Source organism: Amphiprion ocellaris, chromosome 4 (assembly GCF_022539595.1).
Source record: "Amphiprion ocellaris isolate individual 3 ecotype Okinawa chromosome 4, ASM2253959v1, whole genome shotgun sequence".
NCBI lineage: Eukaryota > Metazoa > Chordata > Actinopteri > Pomacentridae > Amphiprion > Amphiprion ocellaris.
This window is the reverse complement of record NC_072769.1, coordinates 4,187,733-4,200,638: the sequence shown is the minus strand read 5'-3', so window position 1 is coordinate 4,200,638 and position 12,906 is coordinate 4,187,733. Positions and strand designations below refer to the sequence as shown.

At 39.1% G+C, this 12,906-nt stretch overlaps 1 protein-coding gene across 2 annotated transcripts in view; it reads right to left on the bottom strand.

The window, feature by feature from the left end:
- LOC111571195 (apoptosis-stimulating of p53 protein 2-like) overlaps nt 1-12,417 on the bottom strand; it is a 31,694-nt gene extending 19,277 nt beyond the window's left edge. The window contains exon 1 of one of the 2 annotated variants that reach the window (XM_035950003.2): nt 12,100-12,417. In XM_035950003.2, the coding sequence (XP_035805896.2) occupies nt 12,100-12,108 (9 nt within the window). In that variant the 5' untranslated portion in view covers nt 12,109-12,417. The remainder of the gene's footprint in view (nt 1-12,099) is intronic. The other variant, XM_023274278.3, reaches the window with a different exon arrangement.
- Between the last annotated feature and the right edge of the window lie 489 nt (nt 12,418-12,906).

Below are 12,906 nucleotides of genomic sequence, written 5' to 3'. Positions count from 1 at the left end.
TTTTTGCAACCTGAGGTGTTGCTCCCCTGCTGGCTGATAGAAATAATGCAGACCCAAAGGCTACTTCTATATACAGTCTGTTGTTCAATGACAGCCCAGCTGGTGATGCTTTAGTTTCTAGGAATAGTTCCCGTTAAACTAAATAATGCAATACACAGCCTTAGAAAACCTACAGCACATTCTGAAAATAGTCGGCAGTAAGGTCAGGTTTCCAATCATCACTTTTAAAGTAATAAAAGAGAAAATACTGGAATAGTTCTTTATAACAGGTTGAGTTGACAGAATAAAAACAAAACCTGCCTTTTTCACCTCCATGGCAGCTTCCTGTGCTATTTAAGACTATGACGGATATTTGTGGACATAACTCCCATGATGCACTGGGCCATCTGTTACTCCAGCAGGGTATCTGCTGATAGGCCTGGAGCCAGATTGCTTCCCACAGCCCGCCAACCTGCACGGAGGCAGCGTTCAGTGTTTTACTGCCTTTCTTTATCCCATGAAGGCAGTACTGAGCCATAGCCAAGACTCACCGGAGGCGAATGTACATCTACACCTTCAGGTATAGCTGCTGGAATTGCTACGATGTGGACCTTCAACCTGATAGTCCTGAGCTGAGGTCTCTGATTCTGTTGTTTCCAGACCTTATCTCCTCTCACTCTTCACTTTGTTCCACTTAAAAAAAATGAGCTGCCTTCTTTGAGTGCTAATGTCAATTCAATTCAGCATTATTTATAAAAAGTGCCAGTTCAAGACAGATGTCATCTCATAGCACTTCACAGTACAGCAAAGACCTTACAGATTTTAAACAGAGAACCGAAACATTTCCAAGGTTTCCTTTGGATTCATGTGGACATACTGACATGCTTACATGCTGATATTTCACAGATGTTGACTATGTTACCATGCTCACTGGTGCTAAACACAAACTACAGTTGAGGCAAAATGCAATGTCACTAGTTTTTCAGACGTTTGCTCAAACTGAAGTACTGCACAAACTGATATTTGGCCTGATGATGATGAGGAAAGAAGTGATCCTCCGAGGAACATGAAGCTGTGAGCTTAATTTAAATTTCCACCTAAACGTTACTGAAACATCTTGGTCAGACCATAAATCTTAATCTCATGGCAATGGAAGAAAAGTCAGAGGATGGGGACCATAAGTTTTCTAAAACTTGTACCAGATCCTTGTGGTTGATGTTAAAATAGTTTACTGGAAAACAGCAATGGAGCAAAGGGGAGCTAAAGAGCCCACCCAGCCAGAAATGAAGCCGCTAGAGGGCTACAAACACTAGACTTACATCTAGAAACTACTATTTTTCTGGTGGAAACATCTCTCTATGACCGTTTTAACAGCAAACACATACAACCAAGTAGCTCTGATCTACCAGAACATGCTCACACTGGTGTAGCATGTGCATGATTTGGGTTTAGCTGTGGATTTAGTTGCAGCTCTTGTACAGACTTAAAGTCTTAAATCTGCTCTGAAGAGTTCTGGAAATACTGAGAACAATCTAAGACTGACCCAGAACCTGCTGCCAAAAAAAAGAAATGAAAGGCTGAATGGACACAGTTTGATGCGTTAACTTAATGATGAGAGTTCTAACTATCTTATTCAGAATAGCCCTAATAGCAGGATCTGTACAGTACAGAAATGAAGCCCACAGAATCACCCAAAGCCAGCCCACAACTTTCAGGCAGCCATGAGGTCCGACATCAGACAGATTCTGGGTTAAACTCTGCATGTTTCACTTTTTAAGCCCTAATTCTTATTTTTTAGGGTAATAATCATTTCATCAGCTCTATCCTAGTCTGCAGTCAAACTAAAAGGCTACCAGACCACCACAGTTCAGCTGCAGCAAATAAAAAGGAGGTGCTTCATCCAAAAATGGCACAATTTAGAAACCTTTAAGTCCAAATCTATAAAATTAACTGAGGCAGTAACTCGGTGACAGAGATGAATGAGTCTCGTCCAGCCGCCCTGCTGTCCCACATTCAGCTCTCAACAAAACTGGAGCAGCACCGTCTTCCTTCAGGTTCATGCAGATGAAGTGGGTCATGGCCGTCAGTCACCGAACCAACCAGGAAATACAGCAGCCAATCAGAGAGCAGGGAGGAGAGGCTGTCTGTCCCTCAGGACGATAACAGGGAGGGGCAGTGGGACCTGCTGTCATTGGTTAGGCTGGGTAGAACCTCAATGTGTCCTCAGAACAGACTGATGAGGTCTGAGGTTAAAAAAACTCTTTATACTCAGCAAAGTGGGGTAAAGATGGACTGATGAAATGAAGGTACCAAAAGCTGAGGTGAGTTGGTGGTTCAGACCAGAGTTGGGTAAGCAACTAAAACAACCGATTGCATGTTTTTACTAGTAGATCCTTGGGTAATCCTCATCAGTCATGTTTCAAGCTGAAGTGAAAGAAATGCACAGTTCCAACTTCTCATGTGTGAGAATTTACTGCTTTTCTTCAAAGAAAATAACATCTAGGAGGATCTTTTTCAGCTAAGAATACAGGTGTTGTGCTACGAGCAGCTAACTATCATCCAGATAGGAGTACGCAGTTTGAGAGTTTATGTTTTTTTCTATTTATGGATGGTTGTAGCTCCACCAGACAACAGCCATCAGTGAGTACAACACAAATAAGAGATGTGGACATCATCTAGAACTAAAGGTACATTTATTTATCACTAAATGAAAATCAAAACTATTCAGGAAATGATTGAGGGGTTTGGAAGCACAATGATCGAACTCACTTTCTTAGTTTTTGAGAAAAATGGGTTCAAAGTTTTGTGTTTAAAAGAAAAGTCTAACATTCGAAGCGCCACCGTAACACTAAAGGTGCCTTTCCAGTAGCACCTACTCGACTCGACTCGACTCGACTCGGTTTAGGTGGTTTTCCATTCCAGTTGTGGAATCACCCTCATCGTGGGTGGAGTCATCATAGCACGGCGGCCTGGAAGTCTCTTAACGTCATCTGTGTGCGACACAAATGCAACACAACAATGGACATGGAGGCGATGGTACACCTGCTGCTCCATCTGTGGTTTTTTGTCAGATCAAGAGCAATGCGCACCGTCGCTGTTGCCTTTTTTCTTTTTTAAAATGCCAGATTTGGTTTTTGTGAAGGAGTTGTTCTGGTGTGTCATCACTCCCTGTCCAATCAGTGTCCTGCACTCTGTAGACGTCACATTATCGGCTCCACTCAGCTCGCTGGGAACCCCGGCCCAGTAGGAACTAAAATAGTAGCTGGTACCAGGTACTACGTCCTGATGGAAAACCTCACAAACCCAGTAGAGTCGAGTAGAGTAGGTGCTGGTGGAAAAGCACCATATATTTATTTCCAGCCTGTAAGTCTATAGAAGCTGATATTTTACCAACAATATATAGACTTGTGGTGAATGTTTGAGTCACTTCCAGGTTCCAGTCATGTCTCTGATACTGGAAACCTGAAGCTGAGATGAAACTGACCGAGGACCTGAGAGTGAAGCTGCCGGTCAGCAGGCCGACACGTCCTTAAAGTCCTGAGGCTGCAGCTCCTAATCCAGCCAGGAATTAGCACAGACTTCAACCCCCCACTGCTGCCGAGGCACAAATTAATGATCCAGCTACTGTCTGAAAGACATCAACAGCTTCTGCTGAACAGTGACCAGCATCCTAATCCTGTTACTGACCGGTCAATCACTGAGGCCTCATGAGGTCAACAGACAGTTCATCAGGCCGCTGGAGCCAATGCAAGGAAACATCCATCTAGTTTAAATAGTTAAAGTCTAAACATTATTAACATAAAGATGTTTTATAATTGTTTCATCATCTCTGAACTATCTCTTTTGTATCTTTATTCTAAAAGTCGTGAGGTTAGATGAAAGTCAGTGCGAGAGAACATGTGACATTCCTGGATTTGAGTGCTTGCAGCTTTAATTAGTTCCCCTTTCAAAGTGTTGTAAATAGAAGAGAGGAACTTCTCCTTCTTCTTCTCATTTACAGCTTTTTATCGCTCTTCAAGCCTCAGTTTTACTTCTGACTTCATAGTATTTATCACATATGTAGAGAGCAGGTCATTAAGTTGAAATTCACTGCATTTTGGTTGATTATATATTTCTTGTGTACCTTTATTCTTATTATTCTTTTTGATTTGGTCTGGAACAGGTGCACAATACATTTCACTGCGCATTATACTATGTATAATTGTCATCTCTCAACACTTCTGTAGCTCTTATAACATTCTAGCTAATTAAAAAGCTTTCAGAGCCTCTTGTTTCCACTCAGAAGTGTAGCTTCAACACTTGAACTTGGGATTTAGGTCCATATTTTTCCTATTTTCTATTATTTTAAGGGGAGTTCATTCATCTATCTACAATTTTAAAAAGGTTTTGTCAAGAAGTATGCTCATATTCTTAAAAAAACATACTAACACTGAAATAGATCCTGAGAATGTCATTTTAGACCAATCCTGCAGCTATCAGCAGTTAGATGTACAGATATATGAGTAAATCAAGGATTAAATCAATAGTCTAGAGAGAGAAATATCCTGACAGACGGTTGTTTTTGGAGGGAGGAGGAAACCCGCAGAACAGGACTGGAGCAGATCTAATGAAGGGAACTCATAGATCTTACTGTCAGTACAGTGAAGGATTGGTGTTTTCATTTCGTCCTCGTGTCTCTTCTAGTTCTGCTCGTGGTGGCAGCTGGCTCACTGCAGGTCACATCTCAAATGTTTTGTAGGCGGCTGGAGCCATATGGCCAACGGTGTCACGTGATGCAGCAATATTGGATTAACCACACACACACACACGCACACACACACACACACACACACACACACACACTAAACCCCGCCTGCTGTTCAGGATACTACCACAGTAAACACCGCATGCTTCCACGCTTCTATTGTTGAAAAGACGTCTTCTGATTGGCTGCTTTTCTGTTTAAATCCCATCTTGGGAGAATGTAGACGCACACTGACTGGTCACTGACTGGTCACTGACTGGTCACTGACTGGTCACTGACTGGTCACTGACTGGTCACTGTTTTTGTCATAGTGTGGCTCGTTTTGTTATGTTATTGTAATTCATCAATGAAGCAGTCTGTCCTGTTGCCTTATTTAACTGTAAGTTCATAACATCCATCCATCCATCCATCCATCCATCCATCCATCCATCATCCATCCATCATCCATCCATCCATCCATCCATCCATCCATCCATCCATCATCCATCCATCCATCATCCATCCATCCATCCATCCATCCATCCATCCATCCATCATCCATCCATCCATCCATCATCCATCCATCCATCCATCCATCATCCCCAGCTGAGTTAGGGTGAAGGCAGGGTTCACCTGGACAGGTAACAGTCTATCACAAGGCTACACATAAAGACAAACAATCACATTCACACCTATGGACAATTTAGAATCACCAATTAACCTCAGCATGTGTCTGGAGTATGGGAGGGAGCTGGAGAACCTGGAGAAAACCCACACATGTACAGGGAGAACATGGAAACCTCATGCAGAAAGATCCCAGGAAGGCTGGGAGACGAACCAGGGATCTTTTAGCTGTGAGGCGACGGTGGTAACCACCAAGCCAGTTTATAATGTGACACCTCTAAATCTATGGGACTAAACGCACATACTAACAGTATGAGGCTGTTTTTTGTTATCAGCTACATCAACTATCTCTGTTTTAGAAATGTATTCTATTGAGATCACCTTCTACCGGTAGAGGCCAGTTGGTTGTTTCCATCTTAACTGTCAGAAACACTCCCACATGTTCAATACACAACTACAACAATGAGGCTACAACCTAATGACATGAATCAGGGGTGTCCACCATGCGACCCGCGGGCCAAAAGCGGTCCTCCAGAGGCTCCAATCCGGCCCTCAAAGTGTAAAAATTCCAGAGAAGACATTAACTGCAGATTGTAAATCAGTAAAACTATAAATTTAAAATCATTTCTAGACCATGACAAGTTGTTTTGATCAGAAAGTAAAATACTAGATTGTTCATTCTTCTTTTGTTGTCTTGTGTCTCATTTTGTAATATTTTGTTTTGTTTTGGGTTTTTTTTTCTTTCTTTGTCTGACTTTCGTCTCATGTTTTTGTCATTTTGTTTCTCGTTTTTGTCATTTTGTGTTTCGCTTTATTCGTTTTGTGCCATTTTTTGTCTCGTTTTTGTTGTTTGTCCACTTTTTGTCGCTTTGTAACCTTTTTGTCAAATTTTTTGTCTCTTTTTTTATTTTGCTCTGTGTCATTTGTCATTTTTTTATTGCTTTGTGTCTCATTTTTGTAATATTTTGTCTTGGTTTTGTTGTTTTTTGTCTCACTGTTGTCGTTTGTCTCATGTTTTTGTCATTTTGTTTCTCGTTTTTGTCGTTTTGTGTTTCCTTTTTGTCTTGCTTATGGTTTTTGTCTAATTTTTGTCATTTTTTTGTCTATTTTTTGTTTTATTCTGTGCCATTTGTCTCATTTTTTGGACATTTTGTGTCTCATTTTTGCAATATTTTGGCTTGTTTTAGTTGTTTTTTTCTCCTTTTTTTATCTGACTTTTGTCGTTTTGATCTTATAGTAAAACTGGTCCGGTCCACTGGAGATCAAACTGGGCTGAATGTGGAACCTGAACTAGAATGAGTTGGACACCCCTGGACTAAATGATATGAAATGAAGGCGTTGAACTGAGGTGACTCTATCTTACAATAACCCTTTATTACAGATGCACCTTTACTCAGCTTCATTCTGCACATGCTCGCTCTGCCCTCTTCCATACTATCCTGGTTCTAACAATGTTCCCAGACTGAAACAGAAAAGAACCTGGTGATTCCTTCACCTGTATGATTGTGATGTTATCCAGCTGATGTTGATCTGTGCAGGACCATCTTTGTTTGTGCGTTTAGCTGCTATGTAAAGCATCGCAGAAAGAAACAATAAATGATCGTATGCTTACACTCTGTCATTCCAGGTGCAAACTTCTGGATTTATAGCTAACTGAGACATCAGCAGCAGTATTTAAATTCAGAGTAGTTGTTTGTCATTATAGACTGAAATGTTGCTGTTGCATGTTCCTCAGTGCAGCTGAGAAGGCTGAGACCTTCAGCCTGTAGCTGGTCCAGGCCAAACCAAAAAACACTTGCTGGTCTTCTAGTTCTGGTGCGGTTTATGTTCAGACTGATGTGTTAGAGAGCAACCAGTAGCAGTAAATAAGAGCCACTGAGAGTGAGCAGTAAGTCTAGACATTACATGGACCCAGGCTGTGGTGTTTGTCAGCAGGTCATGTTGCTCTCTACTGAACTTAACCTTACCTTCTCTGGTATCAGAAAGAGCTCAACCAGAATATGGCTGTGACTACTTCATGGCTTCTTGTAGCAGATTTCTGGGAACTCAGGACTGAATTGACAACTATGTGTTCATGAGGTAGTTTTAACACCACGGCATCCTGAACAGGCAGCAGAGTTCATGTGAACAAATGAAGCAGGTCAGGTGTGGAAGCATCTTGAGATGCCCCACTAGAAGCTAGAATAGAAAACTGCTCTGATTTCTGCTGTGTAGTGAATATTAAAGCCTTTCAGTGCTGCCGACGAGCAAACAGCTCCCTTTAGACGTAATAAATGGAACTGAAGTGGAACAAAGAGTCTGATTTAGTCGTCTTTGGTGTAAATGTCAGCATCAGGACGACATTGTAAATGAACAGGAAGGTTACAAACGCTTTAGTTCCTCATCGCCCAAGGAATACTAAAATAATAGACTTCCCGTATGACCTTGAACAGTGTGTGTGTGTGTGTGTGTGTGTGTGTGTGTGTGTGTGTCTGTGTGTGTGTGTGTGTCTGTGTGTGTGTTTCTGGTCACTGTGGCAACAGTTACCAAGCAGCAGAGAGCTCCAGCGAGGCCTGGAAGATGATGAGGACGTAATATAATGATCAGGGTGTGCTGCCTTTAAAAGAAAGCTTCGATGAAACATGATGGGACCTTCACCTTCCCTTTAACCCTCCTGTTGTCTTCATTTACGGACACCAAAAAATACTGTTTCCTTGTCTGAAAAAAATCTTAAAATTCAGAAGCCCGCCCCCCCCAAATTTCAGGAAATTTATTTATTTTTATTTATATTTTATTTATATATATATATATATATATATATATATATATATATATATATATATATATATATATATATATATATATATATATATATATATATATATATATATATATAAGGGCTGGGACTTTAACGTGTTAATTTCGATTAATTAATTACAACGAAAATATCGCGTTAAATAATAATATAATATAACCTGCTCTCTACATGTGATAAATACTATGAAGTCAGAAGTAAAACTGAGGTGTCAAGAGCGATAAAAAACTGTAACTGAGAAGAGGAAGGAGAAGTTGAACTGATTATTTGTTCCTCTTGTTCTTCAATGAAGCCTTAGTTTTAACAATCAGACCTCATCAAGTTCCTTTCTTCTATTATTTACCATACTATGAAAGGGGAACTAATTAAAGCTGCAAGCATTCAAATCCAGGAAGTTGACATGTTCGCTCTCACTGACTTTGATCTGACATTACAGCTTCAATTCACACCTCTGAAGATCTGCATCCTTCTGAGAGAGCCTCAGACAGCAGCTCAGATCAGGGAGGAGCAGGAACTGTGACACGACAAAGGTCCAGATTAAAACCAGGACATCACTCCGATCCGCCCAGGCTGCAGCCCAAAATGTCAAAGTGTTGAGAAGCAGTAAGACGGAGGATTCTGCAGATGCTGCAGTCTGGATGGAAAGGTCAGCACTTCCTTCTCCTCCCAGACCAGGAGACAACAAGCATCCAGCATGACGACAGCAGCTGCCTGACTCTAAACCAGGAGTGTCCAACATGGGGCCCGCGGGCCAAAAGCGGCCCTCCAGAGGGTCCAGTCCGGCCCTCAAAGTGTAAAAATTCCAGAGAAGACATTAACTGCAGATTGTAAATTAGTAAAACTATAAATTTAAAATCATTTCTAGACCATGACAAGTTGTTTTGATCCTAAACTAAAATACTAGATTGTTCTTTGTTCTTTTGTCATTTTGTGTCTCATTTTTGTAATATTTTGTCTTGTTTTTGTTGTTTTTTGTCTTTTTTTGCCTGACTTTTCTCTCATGTTTTTGTCATTTTGTGCTTTTTGGTCTCGTTTTTGTCGTTTGTCCATTTATTGTCTCTTTTTTGTTTTGTTTCATGTTGTTTCTTAAATTTGTGTCGTTTGGTGTCTTGTTTTTGTCATTTTGTTTCTCATTTTTGTTATATTTTGTCTTGTTTCTGTTGTTTTTTATCTGACTTTTGTGTCATGTTTTTGTCGTTTTGTTTCTCATTTTTGTCGTTTTGTGTTTCTTTTTTGTCTCGCTTGTGTTTTTTGTCATTTTGTTCCTTTTTTGTCATTTTTTTGTCTCGTTTGTCTCCTTTTTTGGTGCCTTGTAACTTTTTTGTCTCTTTTTTTTGCTTTGTTTCGTGTCGTTTGTCTCATTTTTGTCATCTTATGTCTCATTTTTGTTATATTTTGTCTTGTTTTTGTTGTTTTCTGTCTGACTTGTCGTTCGTCTCACGTTTTTGTCATTTTTGTTTCCTTTTTGCCTCGTTTCTATTTTTTTTAACATTTATTTCTTTTTCTCTCAAATTTTTTGTCTCTTTTTTGTTTTGTTTCGTGTCGTTTGTCTCGTTTTGTCATTTTGTGTCTCATTTTTGTAATAATTTGTCTTGTTTTTGTTGTTTTTTGGGTTTTGATCATAAAGTAAAATACGGTATCTGGAGATCAAACTGGGCTGAATGTGGAACCTGAACTAAGATGAGTCTGACACCCCTGATCTAAAGTCTCTCTGATCCGTCAAACTTTTTCATCCTTCAGCTTCATTACACACATTTTAAAACTAAAAAAGTAAGTAAGTGAGTTGGCTACAACACTTCATTACTGACCTGAGAACAGTGGGTTTAGTTCATGGCAGGTTCATCTGAACACAACAGAGTGGAATTCTACTGTTATCAAAAATATTTACATTAAATTCCAAATTTTCCCCAATGACTGAAGTTAAACTACATCAAACTAAAACTACCTGTTGTTGTCAATTATTTTCTTGTATATTTGATAAGTTATTTGGTCTCTAAAATGTTAGAAAATTGTGAAAAATATTGACGGGTGTTTTCAAAAAAACCCAATGTGATGACAGTCTAGTTCTGTCTACAAACCAAAGATATTCAGTTTACTGGAAAGAAACCAGAAAATATGCAGATTTCAGAACCTGCAATCAGAGAATTTAGACACAAAAAATACTCAAACTGGTTAATCAATTATCAGAATAGTTGCTGATTAACAACTAATCGATTCTTCACTGCAGCTCCAGACTTCAGATTAAATGGTTGTGTTTTGTCACAACAAATTCCTGGATTTTTATTGTTATTTTTTTTTTTAGTTTTTGAGATCTGATCGCATTTTGAAGCAACCTTAGAAGGTTGCATGAACCTAAAAAACATTCTTATTAAGTCCAGGGAATCAATACATTAACTCATTTTAGTCCAGGTTCCACATTCAGCCCAGTCTGATCTCCAGTGGACCGGACCAGTTTTACTATATGATCAAAACGACAAAAGTCAGATAAAAAAGACAAAAAACCCCAACAAAAGCAAGACAAAATTGCGAAAATGAGACAAAAAAAACATAAAAAAATAAGACAAACGACATGAAATAAAACAAAAAAAGAGACGAAAAATTAGACAAACAAGTTACAAAGTGACCAAAAAATGGACAAACAACAAAAACGAGACAAAAACACAAAATGGCATGGAAACACCGAAGAAAGCAAAACACTAAATGACAGAAATAAGACAAAAACTACAAGCTAGACAAAAATGAAACACAAAACGACAAAAACATGAGACCAATGACAAAAAAGAAAAACAACAAAAGCAAGACAAAATATTAGAAAAATGAGACACAAAACGGGAAAAAATTGACAATTGACATAAAACAAAACAAAAAAGACACAAAAAATTTGACAAAAAAGTTACAAAACGACAAAAAAATGGACAAACGACAAAAACCAGACAAAAAAAACACAAAACGACAAAAATGGCACACAAAACGAATAAAGCAAAACACAAAATGACAAAAATACGACAAAAACCACAAACGAGACAAAAAGGAAACACAAAATGACAAAAACGAGAAACAAAATGACAAAAAAATGAGACGAACGACAAAAATCAGACAAAAAAACAAAAACAAGAGAAAAACAACAAAAACAAGACAAAATATTACAAAAATTAGACACAAAACGACAAAAAATACTTGACAAACACAAAACAAAAAAAAATCACCAAAAATTTGACAAAAAAGTTGCAAAGCGACAAAAAAATGGACCAACGACAAACGAGACAAAAAACCCCACAAAACAGCAAAAATGGCACAAAAAACAACAAATAAAGCAAAACACAAAATGACAAAAAGGAGACAAAAACCACAAGCGAGATGGAAAGGAAACACAAAACGACAAAAAAACGAGAAACAAAATGACAAAAACGAGATGAAAGTCAGACAAAAAAGAAAAAACAAAAACAAGACAAAACACTACAAAAATGAGACATAAAACAACCAAACATTTGAGACAAATGGCACAAAACAAAACAGTTACAAAGGGACAAAAAACCCCCGAATAAACAACAAAAACAAGACAAAGAAACACAATACAACAAATAAAGCAAAAAGCAAAATGACAAAAAATAAGACAAAAAACACAAAAGTCAGACAGAAAAAGACAAAAAGCAACAAAAGAAGACAAAATATTACAAAAACGAGAAATAAAACAACAATGAACAATCTAGTATTTTACTTTAGGATCAAAACAACTTGTCATGGTCTAGCAAAATAATTTTAAATTTATAGTTTTCCTAATTTACAATCTGCAGTTAATGTCTTCTCTGGAATTTTTACACTTTGAGGGCCGGATTGGACCCTCTGGTGGACCGCTTTTGGCCCGCGGGCCACATGTTGGACACCCCTGTTATAAATGAAGCTGGAGCTGTGAAGTTCTTGTCGGTGCTGCTGTGGAAGCTCCACATTATAAGCTCTCTACAGTGGATGATCAACTCACCGGCATCATGGTGGATGATCTCCTGTAGCTCCAACCATCAAACCATCAGTCCGTCCTGCTGCTGTCCCTCCTGTCCTCACATCGCTTCTTATGTCTCAGACCTGTTGCAGTGAGCCCTCCCTCTGCCTGTCTGTCTGTCCCTCTGCCTGTCTGTCTGTCTGTCTTTCAGGACTCTGTCTGCAGCTCCTCATGAAGCTGAATCTCCAACCAGCCCTGAGGAGGACCCGAGCTTCTGTCTTCTCTCCTGCTGAGCTCTAATCTGCTCAGCATCCAGATCAGTCTGACTGCCGCTGCGTTCGGACCGTTCAGTCACCGGAGACCGACGGCCGTTACCGGAGAGACGCTGAGAACCGCAGCTCCGGCGCGACTTTTCACAATAAGAGCCCCACAGCTCGGATCATCTCCAAGTGGTGATGAGATCTGACCAACAATCAATGAACACTAAAACGCCAACTCCCAGCAGCCTGTAGTGCTTTTGCCACACACACTGATCAGATACCATTCCTAAATGACACATTAAATTGTTGATTATTAAATGATAAAATACATGGCTTTCATTTGTTTTATAATTTGGATGACTTTTTGGTGAATCTACTTATTTGGCTTCTTATTCTATTCATATTTATATCATAATATTGATCCAGAGTTTTTGGTTTCATTTTATTATGGATAATATTTAGCAACGTGACACATAGACACCCTAAAGGTAAATAAAATTTTATTTATTTATTTATTTATTTTTAAGGACTGTGAGCTCTGAGCTCAGGTCTGTAGTTTTTTGAAGGTTTGTCCTTCATAATTCATAAT